This window comes from Choloepus didactylus, chromosome 15, assembly GCF_015220235.1.
Source record: "Choloepus didactylus isolate mChoDid1 chromosome 15, mChoDid1.pri, whole genome shotgun sequence".
Classification (NCBI taxonomy): Eukaryota; Metazoa; Chordata; class Mammalia; order Pilosa; family Megalonychidae; genus Choloepus; species Choloepus didactylus.
The window spans coordinates 81227330-81247418 of NC_051321.1; the positions used below are offsets into that span (position 1 = coordinate 81227330).

General features: G+C 42.9%; 1 protein-coding gene and 1 pseudogene across 1 annotated transcript in view; both read right to left on the reverse strand.

Moving 5' to 3' along the window:
• Positions 1–20089, reverse strand: part of GRID1 (glutamate ionotropic receptor delta type subunit 1) — a 737595-nt gene that overhangs the window by 14571 nt on the left and 702935 nt on the right. Inside the window, exon 14 of the mRNA XM_037804973.1 lies at positions 8533–8699. Coding sequence (XP_037660901.1) covers positions 8533–8699 — 167 coding nt within the window. The remainder of the gene's footprint in view (positions 1–8532; positions 8700–20089) is intronic.
• Positions 2855–4765, reverse strand: LOC119510734 (annotated as a pseudogene).

The window sequence follows — 20089 nt, forward strand, 5'->3', positions numbered from 1 at the left end:
GTTTATGTGTACAACTCTTTTACATCCTTGGTTAGATTTATTCCTAGTTACTTGATTCTTTTAGTTGCTATAGTGAATTGATTTTTTTTCTTTATTTCTTCTTCTGATTGTTCATTGCTTGTGTATAGCAACATTACAGATTTTTTGGTGTTGCTCTCATATCCTGCCACTTGACTGAATTCATTTATTAGCTCTGGGAGCTTAGTTGTGGATTTTTCAGGATTATCATCTGAAAATAAGGAAAGTTTTACTTCTTCCTTTCCAATTTGGATGCCTTTTATTTCTTTTTCTTGCCTAATTGCTATGGCAAGAACTTCCAGTACAATGTTGAATAACAGTGGTGACAGCAGGCACCCTTATCTTGTTTCTGAACTTAGAGGGAAGTTTTCAGTCACTCACCTTTAAGTAGGATGTTAGCTGGGGGCTTTTCATATTTGACCTTTATCATGTTGAAGAAGTTTCCTTCTATTTCTACTGTTCTAAGTATTTTTATCCAGAAAGGATGCTGGATTTTGTCAAATGCCTTTGCTGCATCAATTGCACTGACCATTTGTTTTTTTTTTTTTCCTTCATTCTGTTAATGTGGTGTATTATATTAATTGATATTCTTATGTTGAAGCAGCCTTGCATACCAGAGATAGATCCCACTTGATCATGGTGTGTAATTCTTTTAATGTGCTGTTGGATTTGTTTGCTAATATTCTGATGAGGAGTTTTGCATCTATTCATAAGAGATATTGGCCTGTAATTTTCTTTTGTTGGGGTATCTTTATCTGGCTTTGGTATAAGGGTGGCGTTGGCCTCATAGAACGAGTCAGGGAGTGGTCCCTCCTCTTTGATTTTTTGGAAGACTTTGAGCAGATTTGGAGTTAAGTCTTCTTGGCATGTTTGGTAGAATTCGTGTGTGAAGCCATCTGGTCCTGGGCTTTTATTTGTTCAGAGGTTTTCTTATTACTGATTCAATCTCTTTACTGGTAATTGGTTTGTTGAGATCTTCTATTTCTTCTTGAGTAGGTGGTTTGTGTGTTTCTAAGAATTTGTCCATATCATCTAGGTTATCTAATTTATTGGCATAGAGTTGTTCATAATATCCCCTTATAGTCCTTTTTAATTTCAGCAGGGTTGGTAGTAATGGTCCCCTTTTCATTTCTGATTTTCATTATTTGTATCCTCTCTCTTATTTCTTTTGCCAGTCTAGCTAAATGTTTGTCAATTTTATTGATCTTTTCAAAGAATCAACTTTTGATTTTGTTGATTCTATCTATTGTTTTTGTTCTCTATTTCATTTATCTCCACTCTAATCTTTGATATTTTCTTCCTTCTGCTTGCTTTGAGTTTAATTTGCTCCTTTTTATAGTTATTCCAGTTTTGAGGTTAAGACTTAGAGCTGAAGTCTTTCTTCTTTTTTAATGTAAGCATTTAGAGCTATACATTTCCCTCTCAGCACTGCCTTCACTGCATCTCGTATGTTTTTGTATATTGTATTTTCATTTTCATTCATTTCAAGATATTTCCTAATTTTGCTTCTGATTTCCTCTTTAATCCATTGGTTGTTTAAGAGTACATACTTTTTAATTTTCCATTTTCCCCTATGTTATTGATTTCTAGCTTCATTTGTTGAGACTGTATAATATGCACTGCATGATGTCAATATTTTTTTAGTTTATTGAGACTTGTTTTGTGACCCAACTTATGGTTATCCTGGAGAATGATCCATGTGCACTAGAGCAGAATTTATATTCTGTTTTTGTTAGGTACAGTATTCTATATATATGTTAGGTCTAGTTGGCTTAGTGTATCATTCATGTCCTGTAATTCCTTATTGATTTTCAGACTGGAAGTTCTATCCATTATTGAGGTGGCATGTTAAAGTCTCCTACTGTTAATGTAGAATTCTGTTTCTCCCTTCAAATCGGTCAGTATTTGCTTCATATATTTTGGAGCTGTGCTGTTAGGTGCATAGATATTTATAACCGTTATATTTTCCTGTTGAATTGTCCCCTTTATCAGTATATAATGACCATATTTGTCCCTTGTAACTGCTTTTCACGTAAAGTCTATTTTATCTGATATTAGTGCAGCCACCCCAGGTATATGTTGGTTACTACTTGCATGGTATATATTTTTGCCATCCTTCCACCCTCAGCCTACTTTTATCTTTGAGTTTAAGATGAGTCTCTTGCAGACAGCATATAGTTGGGTCATACTTTTTCATCCATTCTGCCAATCTCTTCCTTTTGACTGGAGAATTTAATCTATTTACATTTAAAGTCACTAGTTTAATATGGGACTTTCCTCTGCTATTTTGCTATTTAGCCTTCATAAGACTTATACTTTTTTTGTCCCTCACTTCTGTTAATGCCTAGTTTTTTAAAAAATAATCAAAGGGACCCTTTATTTTAAATGTAGATAGTATCATAATTCATCAAAATAATTTATGATACTTAATGTTTCTTAAATATTGTCTTATAAATGATGCTTTCTGAACTTAAGAGTAACATGGATTCAATAAGGCTTTTTAAATTATTTATTTAGGACATATTAAACCAATGATAATAGAAAGTAAAAAATATAACTTGTCTCCTATGAGGTCTTCTAAGAAAGGAAATCCTGACAATTTTCCTACCAAATGCCATTCCATCATTCAAAGGGATTAAAAAGAAGCATAAATGAATTTTAACAGAAATGCCAATCTCCTGCATTTGGTTCTTTGTACAAAAACAAGTGTTTAAAGTTGAAATTATATTCTATAAGCAGGGTTTTTCTTGTGCCATCAATATTCTTTGTAAAGCGCCACATTTTACAGAGGAGGCAAAGCCTAGGGAATCACACCATTCCAGTCTAAGTCTCCACTTTAATCTTCAAAATGCCGCTGTTGTGAGGAGGAGTCATCACAAATTGCCATAGCAACATAGCGTTTCTGACTCAGTGGATCAACAACCTCCAGGCACTGTCCAATTGATACCTGGTAGAGCTGATTATTTTTCCCAAAGGCCCATTGTTGAGATCCTCCTGACCCATGGCACTTCATGAGTCGTGGTGGGTCTGAGGAGTGAGTATCTGACATATCCAGGCAAAGGAGATTATTCAAAACCAATTCATGCTATTCATTATAAACCCAGATCTGATTTGGGTCACTAAAGTCACACGCCTTAAGCACTATAAGGCCTCCCTTCTGATTTGGGTGACCTGGTACCACAAGACCTTCTTTGGTCTGGAGGTGATAGAGCCTTCCACGTTGAAGGACTTTGGGGCATTTTGGTCCTCTATCAATAAAAATGGGTTGCTGTGGTTGGGCATTGGACCCAGATATCTGCACTGTGGGTAAATATTATCCAAATACCATTTAAATGATTTGCAATCCAACACAACTCAATTCACAACATTCACTAATTTTTCCATAGCTTTTGGTCTTCAGATCAGGTCTTAAGAAAAAAATACTGTTCTTGTATTCATCCAAACATACATGTGCTGGCCTCAAAGAGTTGGGTGTCATGGTGTCCTAGCCTTCAGGAGATCCATATGGTCTCTTTTCTAGAAAATGTGTCCTACTCTAGAGCAAGGGATGATGAAGAGCTTACCTCCACACACCCAGATCCAAAATGATATTTCCAAATTTTCTCCTCCTCAGCTATCCATGCCACTCTCATACTGTCCAAGTTCATCGAAATAGTATCTGTTCATGGCAAACAATCCGCCAGCCATTGTAGGTGACTTTATTGGTGCAGTAGCTCCTTCTGATCCTTGTCACTCAGAAAAAGGAACAAGATCCCATTTAAAGTGTACTTCCCAGTTGAATCCTCCTTGTACAATGGGAGATGAGCTGTATGTGAGCATATCAGCATTGATGATATCAATCACCAAGCACACCACGGTTTTACAGTCCTCCTGGATCACAGGCAGCAAGGGCTGTAGCCACATCTCATTCACTTCACAGTGGCTATCTAGGAACACAAGAATTTCTGTGGCATGTGCTGCTCCAATCACTCTTCCTCAAATCAATCCCTCACACATCTCATTTACTATGACTTTAGTTTTTCCAGGGAGATATTTTTTGATATATTCATCTAGTTCTCTTTTCAAATCATTAAAATCACTATCATCATCCACTAGGATAATTTCATGAAGAATATACATCAGAGCCCAATCTATGACACTGTGTACTGTCCAGAGCAAGGCAGAGAAAATATTGTAGAAACAAATTAACAATGCTAGCAATGGAAGATCTGCATTCCTTGTGTCTGGCGCATCTCTGTAGTAGCCTAAGCAGTTACCAATAAGCATATTAAAGGCATGTTTCTGATAGTCCAAGTCTCTCAACTCCTGATCATGTTCGTTAAAAATCATACCCAGTTCAGGGGAGAATTTCATGCTGTCTTTTCCTGGATCATCATTTTGATTATCATGTCACCAATCCTGTTTGCTTTGAACTGCGGCTCTAATACTCGACTTGGACCTCAAGTAAAATGAGGATAGAATTTTGGGGGGATGGTCCATGGGGCCCAGACCCCTTGATGGGCACATTCTTAAGTGGCTGAATCACTTCACTGAGTTGAAATAGAGAGTCAAGCTGTCCAGGTCACAGATGTAAAAAGGTATCCATAATGAAAAAATCAAATTGTGACACTTCCCATTATAGACCTAGCAATGGATGAAGTACCATTTTCAATTTCCTTTCAGTTGTTTCCAGCTATTTTCTCATAAGCATACTTGGTATTCCAAACCAGACGCTGGCAGCCAAGATTGAGGTCTTCCAGAACTCAGACTGTGGCATCTCCTCTCCCGCCACAGTCTTGGTCCAAGTGGGTGGACTGTTAATACCTACTTTTATATTTATTTGCTTTCTTGTATTGTACCATATTGTGTGCATTCTCATTTCTATCGGGATATATTTTTCATCTATCTTCCTTATGGTTACCATGGGGTTAAAATTTAGCATCCTAAACGTGTAACAGTCATGTTTGGTTTGATAGCAACTTAATAGCATGCAAAGTTTTTCTATACCCCTCTGCCCCCCCCACCATTTTTGTACTTGTTACCACTTATATATTTGTATATTGTATGTCCAAAAACTTAGATTTATCATTACTTTTTATGCATTTGCATTTTAGCTCATGTAGGAAGCAAGAAGTGGAGTTACATACCAAACAATACTAAAATAATACTGGTGTTTTTAATTACACAAATGGTTACCTTCACCACAGGTCTTTATTTCTTTATGATGTTTTGAACTAATGTCTTGTGTCCTTTCCTTTCAGTCTGAAAACTCCCTTTAGCGTTGCTTGCAGGGCAGGCCTAGTGGTGATGAACTCCCTTAGCATTTGTTTATCTGAGAATGTCTTAATCTTTCCCTCTGTTTTGAAAGAGAGTCTTGCCAGATATAAGATTCTTAGCTGGCAGTTGTTTTCTTTCAGCACTTTAAGTATTTCAACCCACTTCCTTCTTGCCTCCATGGTTTCTGATGGGAAATCGGTACTCAATCTAATTGGGACTCTCTTGTACATAACATGTTGCTTTTCTCTTGCAGCTTTCAAAACTCTCTCCTAGTTATTTGCTTTCAGTAGTGTGATCAGTACATGAAAGGGTATAATTTTCTTCATGTTTATCCTGTTTGGTGTTCTCAGAGCTTCTTGGACGTGCATATTCACATATTTTGCTAAGTTTAGGGAGTTCTCTCTCATTATTTCTTTGACTATTCCTTCTGCTCCTTTCTGTCTTTCTTCTCGTGCGGTACTATCATAATGGGTATATCAGTGCACTTGACGGTGTCCCAGAGGTGACTTCAGCTATTTTCACTTGTAATACTTCTTTTTTTGTTTCTGTTCTTCAGTCAGACTCATTCCACATATCTTGTCTTCAAGTTCACTGATTCTTTCTTCTGCCTGTTCCAATATGCTTTTGAAACCCTCCTGGGCATTTTTCATCTCGGTTATTGTGGTCTTCAAATTCAGCAGTTCTGTTTGGTTCCTTTTTAAAATCTGTATCTCTGTACTTAGACTCTCATATTGCTCATTCTCTGTTTTCCTGATATCCCTTAGTTATTTCTCTGTATTTTTCTTCATCTCCTTTAACATTTTTAAGGTCTTTTATTTAAGGGCTTCGTTTGGTATGTCCACATTCTCATTGAACACCGTTCTTCACTGGTATTTTCTGGATTTTTATCCTCTTCCTTTGGATGGGCCACCATTTCCTGTTTCTTTGTTTGTCTTGTCCTTTTGCTGCACATCATTCATTTTAATATTTTAAAATGTTAACTCTTGGATTTATTCCCTAACATGTCTGTTTCTTGATTTTGTAACCAGCTGCTGATAAGGCAGAGATTTTCTTGAGCTTCTGCCCTCCTGTCAGGAAAGTCTCCCCAAGGCGAATGGAGTATGCAGGGGTTTCCCTGTCTTTCTGGGCCTTTGTCTTGTCCTGGGATTTTGCTTTTTAGTTGTTTTGGAGTTCCCCTGTTTACATAAGTTTGGTTGTCCCTTCTGTTTCCCAGGAGACAGACCTCCCTCTCCCAAGAGTTTGATGCCAGGATGCCTTTGTCCCAGACGGCCTGCACCCCAGAGAGGGATTTTCCAAGTCAATCCTTTCCCAGCCAAAACAGGGCCAGAGAACCTCAAAGAAGGCGCAGACTGGCTCCAAAGTGCCCTGGGGAGGGGATCAGGAAGGACGCCAAGGGCTTCCCCATCAGTTCCCCAAAGCTGGGCTCTCCTGGCCAGCTCAGCAAAGGCAAACCTTCAACTAACTGCCCCCCACAGCCCTGAGGAGATCTTTAAATCCCCACTGCCTCCACCCCTGTCCGGGGCAGGTTGAAACAACGGCTGTGGCCACCTTTGTCGCTGGCAGAATGGAACAACAGATACCATCAGAGGATCCAAATTCGCTAAACAAAAGCCATGATCAGTGATCAGCCATGTCCAACCCCTATACTTGAGGAAGAGAATTTTTTATGTCCCTTTCTGTCACCTGTGAGCTAGCCAGGGACTGGATGCCACAGTGGCTTGCTGTGAGAGTGTGGGATGGGTGCCGGTAGCCACTGCTTGGAGAGAGCAATTTACAGTTCTTTACCGTAATTTATCTGCCTCTTCTTCCTGCTTTTTACTTTGCTTTACAGTGTTCTGGTCTCCAAAGTTTCAAAATAGTAATTTCAGATAGTTCCTGCCTGTTTAATAGTTTGAGTCCTGGAGCTCCTTACTCTGTCTTCTCCCAGAAACTTCCCCCACATGTTGGGTTTTCAGGGACCAATGACCAAAGCAGAGCCAGTCCTCCGGGCTCCCTCACTGGGTCCTGGAGTCACACACCTTCACCCCATCACAGATGTCACCTCACAGACATGTGCGAGTGGAAGGTCCAGGTCTTAGACATCCTTGGGGAACCAGGAGCCCTGTTGGCAGGCTGGCTACTGGGAAAAGGTTTCTGAGATTACATACGTCCTCTCGCTTCCACTGTTGCTGGCTAAGCCAGCCCACCGGCCAAAGTCCTATGGCAGGAAACAGGGAGGGATGATTAGACACTATTTTTCCTCAGAGGCTGGTCAAGGACCCAGACTGAGTGACTGGAAACTTGATTGTAGGTAAGGGTCCAGAGAAGATCAGGATCAAGTAATTGACTAGCACAAGAAAATCATACGGGGAGCTAAATAGAGGGTACAAACTAGACACACTGTGTTTGTTTCTGGCAGGATATCCAGATGTCTTTGCTTAAGATAGAACACTCCTGTCTGTCCAGTTCCTGCTCCCACTTTCCTCCCAACCTCCCTACCAGCTGCTAATACTGTTACCAGGAGGCTGAGCTGATTCTCAGAAGGTAACTTGGGGACCTGGACTCTGATCTGGGAGGATGGGGAAGAGGCAGGTGATGAGTGACAGTGGAGGGCTGGGCCCTTCCCTGTCCCAGCACAAGACATCTCCACTGTCCAGGAAGCTCTGGCCCCTGCAGCCAGCACCCCCTAGACCACATGCAAATGAGTGCGGAGGCATCCTGCTTCTCTGACCCAACTTCCTCTCACTTCTCCAAACGGACTATTCCCATTTGTGGATACATTTATCTTCAGAACAGATTAGTAGGCCCTTGCCAGATCCTATTAATTATTCAAGTTATTTAAATATTTAAGTTATTGGAGATATCTGGCTAGCTCCTACACATCCTTCAGGCCTCAGGGTCACCTCCTCTGGGAAGTCCTCCCCGGTCTCCCCATTGTGGCCAGATGCTGTCCCCTGCACACCCTCTCCCCAGTACCCCACACAGGTCCTCGCTCTATTGCTTCCTTCTGTGTTTTCATCGTTTAATCACACCACGGTTTCCAAAGAGACTTTTTGCTGTTGTGGAAGGGGGTCATATACCCTATACCCTTTCTTTTTATCCCAACACCTTGCACAGGGCTTGGCTGGGAGTGGAGGGAGGGTGCACTTGTGCATAAGAGGTGCTTGGGAAAACCAAATGAACAAATGAAATAGCATTGGCTCCCATCTGTTAAGAAAAGTTTATTCTCCAACCCGTGACCCCAGGGGCCCCAGGAGTTGCTCCGCTGGTGGTGCCTACCTCTGGGAGAAGAGGTCCCTGTAGGGGCTGCCATGCTGCAGGGCGACGCCATAGCCTTTGCTGCTGACGCTGTTGCCGATGACGGTCACTGAGCAGTCGTCGTCCGTCAGGGCTGCGTACTCCACCACCGCCACATCCCACAGGAAGGCGTAGTTCCCCTTCTTTGCCTGGAAGACCAAAGTCACCATGAGATCAGGGCAGGCCCAACCCACTGTATTGGCATCGAGTAACAAGGCACCTCAATGGGGGCATTTGAGCGACCCACCCTAAATAGTCCTCCTTGTCCCCAGCCAGCCATGGCAAACTGTCCCCTCATGTTCTGTCCTATGGATTCCACCACTGATTGATGCAATTTACTTGGGTGAGAAATAGAAAGATGCGACTCTGTCTATAGTTGGTTCGGGCTACAGCATACCTCGCTATGGAGAGGTGGGAAACATGAGCTGGAGGTTGCCTCTAAGACTAGCTTCCTGGTGTCAGCAGCCCTGACATACTTCTCAGATTAACCAGCTCACCTTCTGGGAGTGCGGAAAGTCTGACCAAGATAAGAAAAGGGTACCTTTCAGGTCAGAGATTTAGGGGGAGCCTAATAGCATGAGGGGAAGGAGAGCATCTCCCCTGGAACACAGGGGTAGAGGAGGAGAGCACCGTAACAAATTTTATTCACCTAATGTTTTCTCTTAGAACCTTACTGAGCCTTGCTTAGAGTGAACGTGGGAAAGTGGGGCCATGCTTCAGTGTGCCCGAGTGATTGTGACTTCATAACATGCTCACATCTAGAGCCTACTAGTATAAGGAAGAACCCATGAAAGGCAGGGTCTGATTCTTACGGGTGCCAGGCCAGTTTCTGCCACTTGCCTTTCAGTGCCCATACATGCAGACATGCACGCTTACCACACAGATACACGTGCACATTCACACACCAGGCACACACATGCACACACCACAAAGGAGCAGATCTCCAGCACCTGTTTTTCATATCAGTGCACTGATTGGATTATTCCATTGGGAATTTGCTCGTGGCTACCTCTGTTTCACCCCCATGCACAGCAGGCACTCAATTCTATCCTGAGACACAATTCCAACTTTCCTTAGAGTCTTGGCACTCCGAGGGAAGGCTGGCCATTTTACTTTGTGGAAGGAGAGGGGAACTGGACAGTGTCAGCTGATGCTTAAAATAAAACATACTGCTCTTAATGCTGCAAAATGCCTGGTTTTAATTCTAGAATAAGCACACAACGCCTCTCCATCTTTTCCTTTCCTCCTCCTCTAGCTCCATATTGGATGATAGAAGATTTTGTATGGGTTTGTCAAAGGGGCTGAAGCAGGCAGCCTGTGTCCTCTTAGCAGACAATGACACACCAAGCTGGCAAGCTACCCACTTCTAGACATTGCCAAAGGCATTGTCTCGGTCCCATCTCTTTGTTCAGTTGAATCTTCGTGTCCAGTGAAACTTTTCAAAGAGTCTTACAGCTGCTTAGATGAAGCCAGTCAAGATTTTACCTCTTTCAGTCAAAATTTTACCATGTGCCTGTGACCCAAGATGGCTCAATTTCTCATTTGAAAGTTCTCCAGCAGAAGGATTTGTGGACAGAAGGTGGCCGCCCAGCTGAAAGAGGCTGTTCTTAACCATTCACACACAATTTGCCCAAGGACCTTGTAAGAAATGACACACACCCGTGCTACCCATTGACTTCACCTCAGGGAACAATCCAAATGGTACACCAAAGCCACATTCCTTGGCCAATCCAATTTCAAAAGCCCTCAAGGACCCTGCCCCCAGTTGCAAAATTACACACATCTCTCTCCCTCCACGTAGGAAGATAATAGTCTTTGAAAGTTTTTTCCTGCTGGCAAACAAGTTTCTTCAAGAAAAGACATTAATTTTCAACCTCTCAGCAACACAGTTGCTCAGCAAAATATTGACTTCTGACCTAATATTTGCCTTCAGTCAGACTTGGGAGCATTTCACATCTGCGCTTGCAATCTAACATGACAATCGGGCATTGTTATTTGTATGATTTCAAAAGGGCATGTCATGTTGAAGGAGGAATTAAGATCAGGTTCGTTTCTACCTTTCAAGTGATGTTCCAAGAAGGCAGAAAAAAAATACAGCTAGCTCAGATCAAGTAGAAACCGACTCTGTTGAAAGCCAGGCCTGGACACTCAAATAGGACACTGGGATTCCTTCAAGCCATAAGCACTTGTGGCTTCAGTTTGGGCTCCATGACAGGTGAGCACAGCTGAAAGAACAAGGCTGCATTTCTAGTCCTGCTGACCTAAACGGTGCAGGCAGGTAGGGATGCTGGCAGTTTCCTCAGCCTCAAATCCCCTGTAGCAGGGAAGATCTGGAGTAACTGATTGCCACATCTTAGGATGTGGCCCAAATTGGAAGCTGGAGCTGGAGCAGGACTGGGCAGATTCTGCCTTGGCCTTGGATGAGCTAATATCCATGCAAATACATCTGACTCTATCCATATGATATACTCTCCTTGGCCAACATCCCTTCCTCACTTCCTCAGCATCCCAGAGCTTCCAAGACCCTCTTCCTTTTCTCTTTCAAAGTAAAATACAGCACCACCACCCCCTATCAACCTCGCTGGGATTTGCAAGCCCATCAGTTTCCAGGAAAACCTTCTGGAGCTTCCTGATATCTCCCCTATCCTTCAGGTCGCAAGCCGTATTTGAGACAGAAGGTCCCTAAGTCTTACCAGGCTCTCAGGAATTCTCAGAAGCCAGCTATGAGAAGTCAAAACACCCCACGGAGCATGGGTAGATCATCTTTGCATAGAGCCCCTTCTTGCTCCCTGCCTTAGTTTTCCAGGGCTGCCATGGCTGGTTGGCTTAAACAATAGGAATTTATTGGTTCACAGCTTGGAGGACAGATGTCCAAAGTCAAGGCATCGGCAGTCTATGCCTTCTCCAGTCTGTAGCGTTCCGGTGGAAACTGGCCAGCAATCAATATCTGCCTCCATCACATGGTGACCTGTCTCTTTCTATTTCCTCCAGTGGCTACTATTTTCATGCCAAAATTTCCTTTGTTTATAAGGACTCTAGTTATATTAATTAAGGCCCATCCTGATTCTATTTCCAAATGAGTTTACACCTGCAGGACTGGGAGTTAGAACACAAATATGTCTTTGTGGAGACAAGATTCAATCTACCATACCCCATTTGCAGAATGTACCCCACCCCCACCCCCAAATTCTCTGATGTACCTCTTTTCCTTGCAGAATCAGGACCAATTTCCATGTGGTCTTTAAGAATGAGCCCAGAATTATTCTGTAATGTTTAGCCAGAGATCTGGCTTTCCCATTGCTGGGGACACCAATAACCAGTACCAGCTTCCAGAGAGCCAAGAATCTCCTCTCTCCCTTCTCTCCCATCACAAGCTCACCCCCTCACTTTCTTGAATCTCTGCATTCCCCCAGCCTCATTGTTATGTCTCTGAGCCTCAGTTCAGGGTTCAGCAACTCCTCTGTCTGCTAAACCTCTTATTTATTCCCTAGTTACCCAGGGCAGCATTTCTGTCCCTCCACTTTGCCCATTCTCTATGCCCTCCACTCCATTCGGAGACCTCTCATACTGTGAGCCATTTGTCATTTCCTAGTTATATTAACTGCTCCCTTCTGTTAAGGGATTTTTGTCACTTTCTTGGGAACACAGAGCACAGGCTCAACTCTAGCTCCCCCTCCTCTCCTCTCCGTCTTGTGTAATCAGCTGGTGCCCATGGGGGAAGAAGGGCGAACCCAGCCCCCTTTCTGCAAGGAATCCACAGTTCCTTGGCCAAGTGCACAACAGATCTTTGCTATTCTTGCCACTTCCTGTGCATACCAACTCACTCTTCCTGCTGTCTTCCAATCCAGTTCTTTCCCTACTTCCCAGGTGGTAAGTACCTTTGACAGCAGACACACTAGGAAGGGAGGCATTTACAAATAGAATGCTGACATTTATTTCATCACGCCAAAAAGATAAAAGTGATGCTACAAATATGTGTTCTGCTATTAAGATAAAACAAAAGCAAAAAACCTGTATTTGACCTCTTGAATGGGCTAAATTACCTTTAACTGGCTGGCCTGTTGAGAATAATAAGTGTATTCTGAGCTTCCAATAACTGATTTATCATGTATTAATGACTTGGGATGTGGCTGTTGGAGATTTAAGCCCCATTGATACAGCTTCCCCCAAGCCCTTGGCTAGCTGTCAAGCCTGAGACAGGTGCCAAAACCCAACTCCCAGTCCTGGTGACCCCAAAGAGCCCATCAGGATCAGGTCCGGGGACCTGGGAGTCTGGCACAGTTTTCCTACAGGAACTCTTGAAGGCATTTGCAGATCAGCTAAGAAAGTAAAGGTTTGAAAGTTAACATAGCCTAGAAATGTAATTTGGCTGCTTCCACTGTTTTTTTTTTTTTTTTAACTGATGGTAGCCAGCGCTTGTGAGGTTGTAGCAAATTTGGGCGTGTTCCTTCATGGTTATGGGCATGAGAGAATGCTTCCACCCTTTGGAAAGTAATACAGCAAATACCACTTGAACATGCAAAACTTCTCATGCCTTTTACCCTCACAAATCGGGAATTTTGCCTAAGAAATAATTCAAATATATATAAAAGTTATGGAAGACATTTAAATATTTAAAATCCAGAGTCAACAATAAAGGAAAAATGGGAACAGTTTAAATAGTTACTATTATGAAAATAATATAAATTATGTATTTTTTACATATGTGATGGGGCTTTATACAACAGGTAGTGATTGGAAAGGCTATTCAGAAATGCAGAAAATATACCATGGAAGTATCAGAAAATGATATGATGAGGTCATTATTGTTGCCATTCTGTATGAAATGTAATACATCAAAAGATGGGCAAACTTGTTTCATAACAGACTGGGATTCATGATGATGCTTCGACAGGTTGGTTAAAGTGGTTTCTTTAATCTAGTTGCACAGCCCAAGTGATCACACAAAAACAGAAGGTACATGGATTACCCCTGGCTGGTCTCCCAGCAAGTGTCTTAGCCCAAGGGAATCCCAGCTAGTCCCTGACACCCACCATAATCCACTCCACTGCACACTGGAGCTCTGCATACAGGAATTGATTCAGACCATAAGAGTACTGGCCCTAGCTTTAGCACATCTTCCCTAGTGCTTGGGAGCACATGTCCTGCTTGTATTGCTGGAGGAATGTTGAGCACCATAAACAGAACCACAAGCGAGCTGGGATACTGGATGGCTTGCTCGGCATTGCTCCACATTGGTAATAAAATGAGATTGCTTTGCCTTTCATTGCATGCGTGATTTCGCCATTCCCAGAACTCACTTGGAGTGCGAACTTTCAGAGATATCAGCCTGTTTGGCAAGAACCTCATTCTGTTCTTCTATTCCATCCTAACTGCTTTTCTAAAGGGGCATGCACCCACATTATTTCCCCCAAAGACAAGGCTGGTGTTACAGATGTCAAGCATAGATGCTGATGGGGAAAGTGCTGATGGGGATCGGGGCTGCAGCATCACATGCACAGCAGGTGTGGAACATGAGATAGGGGCCAGGGCCTTACAAACCTGATCTCTTTCCACCCTGAAATAATTCTGCAGGTCATATCATGAGTACCCTTTTACAGATGAAGAAACTGAGACTCAGAAAAGTAAAGTGATTTGTCCCAAACAAGCCCAAATAGTGAAAGATAGAGCCAGGTCATTCTGAGGTCCAGGTGACTACAGATCCCCTCTACTTGGGCCTGTGGAGGGGGTGCTGAGGAAGTACTCCTGATGACCTTGAATATTTTCCAGGGGATGCTGGAATATTTTCCAGGGGATGCTGCTGGTGACAGACCACACGTGAATGGCAATGCCCACCATTCCCCAGCTTTAGAAACCCCAGTGGTTCACTCAACTGTTGAGACATTGAGAGACGGAGAACATGGGACCTGCCTGGCCTCCAGATGGGGATGTTAGGGTATCTGGGCTCCTTGGAAACCTGACACATCTGCATGCACACTCACCATCCATGCTGCACTCTCAGTGTGCATCCTCCCTCCATCCCTGCAGAGCACAGCTTGGCTTTGTCAAGCATCCCAAGTCTCAGCTCCAAGAGCCATGTCAATAAAATGATAACATATGGCCACCAAGAGCCTGCACCTGGCTGCAGTGGTACCTCTATCACACGGTGGGCCAAATCACAAGACGCTACAGTAAAGACCAGGCTATCCATAGAGAAAAAGACTTATACAGTCTGCTGGTGGGAACATGTGCTGACATGATGTATTAGGGATATATATATGGTTTTAATCTCAAGAAGCACTCTGTGAGGTATGAACCATTTGACATCCAGAGGAACCTAGGCCCAGAGATGTTAAGCAACTTACCTAAGGCTCCAAGGAGCCAGAAAGAAGTGGAGCTGGGTTTTGAATCCATACAATCAGACCTTTGAACCCAGGCTGGCTCACAGCCCAAAACTGCCTCTTGCATATCATGGACATTTTCCTTAGCCAATCAATGACCTTTAAAAACACCATGTTTGAGATAACATAGTATTCCATCATCTAATATTGTCATTTACCTGGACGATTCTCAATTGTTGAGCATTTAGTTTGTTTCTAATGCCTTGCTATTTTAAGCAGTGCTGCCCTGAAAATCTTTGTGCAAATATCTTTTTAGAAGCAGAATGATTCCTTAGGATAAATCTCCAGAGTTGCTGCAAATACATATTTTAAGAGCATTTGCCAAAACACTACAAACTTCAAGGAGAAAGCATGACCTTGCTGATGCGTTGATTTTGCACTTCTAGCTTCTGAAATCTTGCAACAATAAAATCCCTGTGGCTAAGTCAAAACAGTTTTTGGTATTCATCATAGCAGCCCTGGTGAACTAAGACAGGCATGGAATGGAGAAAAAGAAATCAAAGTGTTAAGAGACTTATCATACTGAAAACAAACTTTAAAGGGAAGTTACACTGTCACACTGAATAACTTCTTCCTGAAAAGTAATCAATTTGGTGCTTTCCCAATCATCCTCTTATTAGAAAGTTCAGGATAAATGTCTACAGTACAAATCGAGTCCATTTTCCACACAAAGAAATTGAAGTTCAAAAAGGACTGTGTCCAAGACCACAGAATCAACTATTGCCAGGACTTGAATTGCTCCCGAGCTCTGCTTGACAAAGAATGACCTTGTTCTCTGCTAGAAGCTCAACATCCAAGCTATTTCTTCTCTTCTGCTGCCAGAAATCTGGCAAAATGTTTGCTAATGACAAGAGGAATGGTGGTTGCATTCCCTTTTGGGGCCTCTGGTGCTCTGGGGAAAAAGAGTCTTAATTAATGCACTAAGTATTCTTCAGCGGGGGAGCAGTTTTTACAGTTCTGAGGAAGAAGGATCTGGTTTGGAGCAAAGGAAAAAAAAAATCCTAATTTTAAGAAATCCAGGATTCCTTTCTTGAAGTGTAAGATTGTAGACCATCAGTAAAACCAGAGGCCATAAGGAATTTTCTCAGCAGGGCAAGAAACCATTGTTGTCAAAATTTTAAATTTCCAAAGACCGTGATAAACATCAATCTAATCTGAATTATCCCATGGAAAAAATTGTGAGTGAGGTTAAAAGAAAGAGTAAATTGCTTTGCCTAGACACAAAAGAGAATACAAAGGTAAAAGAATACAGAATGAAAAATGTCATCTCAGAGGAGTGAAAAAATATGAGAATATACAAACAGTGGGTTGAGTGAACAGACATCCATGTGGGCAAACCCTCCATAAAGAAGCACAGGGAGAGGGCTGCGCACAAGGAGAGGGCTGCATGCACACGCACAAACGTACACCCATATGCACACACACATGCACACCCACAGGCACACAGTCAGGGAAGGATGTACGCTCCTTGACCACATGTGTCCTGCTCACTGTTGTAGCCCCCCCACTTAGAATAGGGTCAGGTATACAGCTGATGATCAATAGATATGATAAGATGAAAGAATGAAGAGCTTAAGGGATGATTACTAGAATCTAGATAGCCTGGGGCCTCCAGTCAAAGCATGCTGGGATGGATATGTCCTGTTTTCCATCCCATCTACTCCCCAATCTTCTCCATCCCACTCTCTTCTCCAAAAGATGACCTTTGACATCAAACAGCCCCTTGACTGCTGGCTAAGAGTCACTTTCTTAAATTCAAGAATAAGTTAATTACTAATAAAAATACTAATAAAATAACAATCATTATGATACGTACCATGTGTAAAACCAGAGGTTCTCAAATGTGAGCATGCATCGGAATCACCTGGAGGGTTTATTAACACAGATAGGCCAGCCCTTCCCCCAACCCATTTTCTGATTTAATAGGTCTAGTGTGGGGCCCAGGACTTGACTTTTCCAAAAGGTTCCCAGATGATGCTGGTGCTGCTGATCCAAGGAGCAAACTTTGAGAACCACTGTTAAAGTATACTCTGCAAAGTATTGTGCTAATCCTTTTGACTCATCTCAGATCTTCACAATAATTCAGAAAAAGCCCAGTATTATTATTATTCCCATTTTTCAGAGGAGGGCAACTTTGCTCAGGAGTTAGGTAACTTGCCCAAGATTTCTAAGCTGGAATCCTATTGATTCAAATCTCCTCCTCTGTTCACTATACCTTTTTACCTTAACTGAGGAAAGCAACATTGTTCGCACATTTGACTTCATTGAGACCCAGTGTGAGACCCAAAGGACTGAGCCCTGAGGCCAGGGAGCTTCTGTCCCTTGAAGAGAACTCCTCCAGATGCATCTCCTTCCAGCAAAAGCTGTTGGAAGCTGGCAATTCAGACGATGCTGGAAGGAGAGGGGAGTGGTCAAACTGCACATGAGCACAAATTATATTGAAGCAGATCCCTTAGTGTGTCATGTGGCCATTCCGTGAGGTTTGTGCCCACCTTCTCCCACCCCATTTGTGGCCAACCATTCCTTTAATGGCCTTTCTGAAAACGTCAGCCTGGGAAAGAGCTCACACAATATCTTTAAGGCACTTGGAGGAACTACAAAAGAGGTCTTGGCTGATAAGATCCAAATAGACTCCTGCTGCTCATGGCTGACAACCTCTGGGCTGGTCCTGTCAGGACTTCCAGCTTTATAAAGCCCTCACCGTCAGAGGGGCCTGCCAGGGCCACCGGTCAAACTTCCGCGCTGCCCATTGGGCCCCACCTGGAAAGCCCCTGCGACGTCGCCATCTCTACACTAGCTGACAGGTCCCCGGTTATCACGCCTCCTCGTAACTAACTGTGCTCTGACAGCCAGGCCAAACGGAAGTCCTCTTTCATCTACGGACCCTTCACATATTGAAGGTGACTAATTTTACTGCCCAGTATTTTCTTTACCAGGCTCACCATTTTGGTTTCCTTTATTGGATCCCTATCAGGCATGTTTTTCAGAGCTCTTACTGGTCCCATTACTCTTACTGGTTTGAGTTAATCCACATTCCCCCACCCCACCTTGCTCTGTCTCCCTCACTGTCTCTTTCTAATCTCTCTCCTCTCTTCTCTCCTCTCTCTCTGTCTCTCTCTCTCTCTCTCTCTCTCTCTCTCTCTCTCACACACACACACACACACACACACACACACACACACAAACATTTAGGATCTAGAGCAAATTGCAATATCTTTATGTTGGGAAGTAAAGAGAACCATCAACTCTTTATTATAGCTACCTATCCCAATGAAACCAAAACTTCTACCCATATAGTTTATGTATCATTGAAGATGATGATGAGGAGGAGGAGGAGGAGGATGAAGATGATGATGATAACAAGAGCACAGCGATGATAGAAAGAGTCAGATGACCCTTGGGCAAGTTATGTAACCCTTTGTAGTTCCACACCCTTTATTTACAAAATCAAAATATCACAAAATGCTCCTCGGTGGCGAGGATAAAATGCAGAGCACAATCTCACATGTAATAGCTTCTTTATAAATGTTATTTTCCTTCCTTCCTCTCTGCTCTTTTATTCCTGGACAAACAATCTTGTATCAACAAAAATGAGAATAGAAATAAGCTAAAACAAAAATCGCCAACAATCTGACTGACCCAATAAATCAAAACAATTTTCATCAGCATTGGCTTCTTCATTTTAACGTTAATCAAATAACAAAACAATTCAGTTCAAAATGCAAAAACTTAAGTCATAAAACCCAGAGCCATAATACTCAGTGGAACAAAAAGAATGGAGTCAGCCCACATTTATAGCCAGCACTAAGGGGACACATTATCAGCCCTGGGAACAAAGCAAATTACAAGGCAGAGGAAATAGGAAAAATAAAATCAGATTTAAAAGGTATGAACATCCTCCCACTACCTCTAATGAGGAGTTTGAAAATAATCAAGGTTAGCATGATGGCACAGATACTGGTTTGATTCCAGAGCTTTCCTACCAAATTATAAAAATCGCAAAAGAAAGTAACTGAAGAATTCATAATGAGATTTGCTTGGCAATGCTCAAAACCCAATGCAAAGCAATTTAATAAGGTAGGCACAGTGGGGGCTTTCCTTGATCTTTGGACTGTATTATCCCAAACCAATAATCATCGAACAGAATTAAGCAACAAGGGGTTATGAAGGGGCCAACTTATTTAATTGTATGGTAACTGGATCCAGCAAGACCTACTCTACCCTCCAGACCTGTGGTAGAGAACCCCTGGCCCTCCATGGCCTTCCCTGGCCATCCCTCCTCTTCCTGCACTCCCGGCCTAAGGATCCCAGGTACGCCATTCATTCACATTCAAGAAATTTGCACACAACTGCATTCCCACCCACTTTCATTTCTTACTCATAGAACATTTGTTTTGTTTGATTTTCAAAGACTTTGAATGTCCATGCGCCTTATCCCTGCACCTGGCTCTGCCACTTGGCCCAAGGGACCAAGAAATGAACAAGAGACAGATCCAACCCTGGCCAGACTCTGAGCCCAGTAGGGGAGGTGACGGAACAGAGAGCTGAGGACCGGGGAGACATTTTAGGAGGGCCGTGCTCGGCGATGCACAGTGTATTAAGGGAGCTCAATGGAAGGCTCAGGAGGAGTGGAAGCTTTGGTTAAGGCATGCAGGATAGCCATGAGCCAGCCTGGCAAATGAAGAAAGATAACAGAGCTCCAAGCAGTGTGTAGGGTGATGTACAAAGACACAGCGAGGGGAGGGATCATGGTGTGTGCAGGAAGCCACTCAGGTTTTGCACGACTGGAGACCTGGGTGAGTGGAAGGCAGGAGATGAGGCTGCAGCTGGATCGTGTGTCTCCTCCATTGCTGCAGAGTAAAGTACGAAGCATAAATCCCCTGGTTCTGATGCCTACTCCAGCTTGGTTTTCAGTCAATTCCTTCCCCCTCTTCAAGCCTCTCTTTCCTCATTTATCCAATAGGTTGTATGGAAGGACAAGGGGGATAATGTGTGGGAGACAGTTCCCACGGTGCCTGACTCATCCAAGAACTATCTAATGGTGGGTGTTGTGGTTAAATTAACCTCCTGTCTGTTCAAAATTGATGCAAGGTCTCCATGGAAGGGTGACCGTTGGTAAAGTTAGGAAGGAATCAGACACAATATCCAAAATAAGCCTT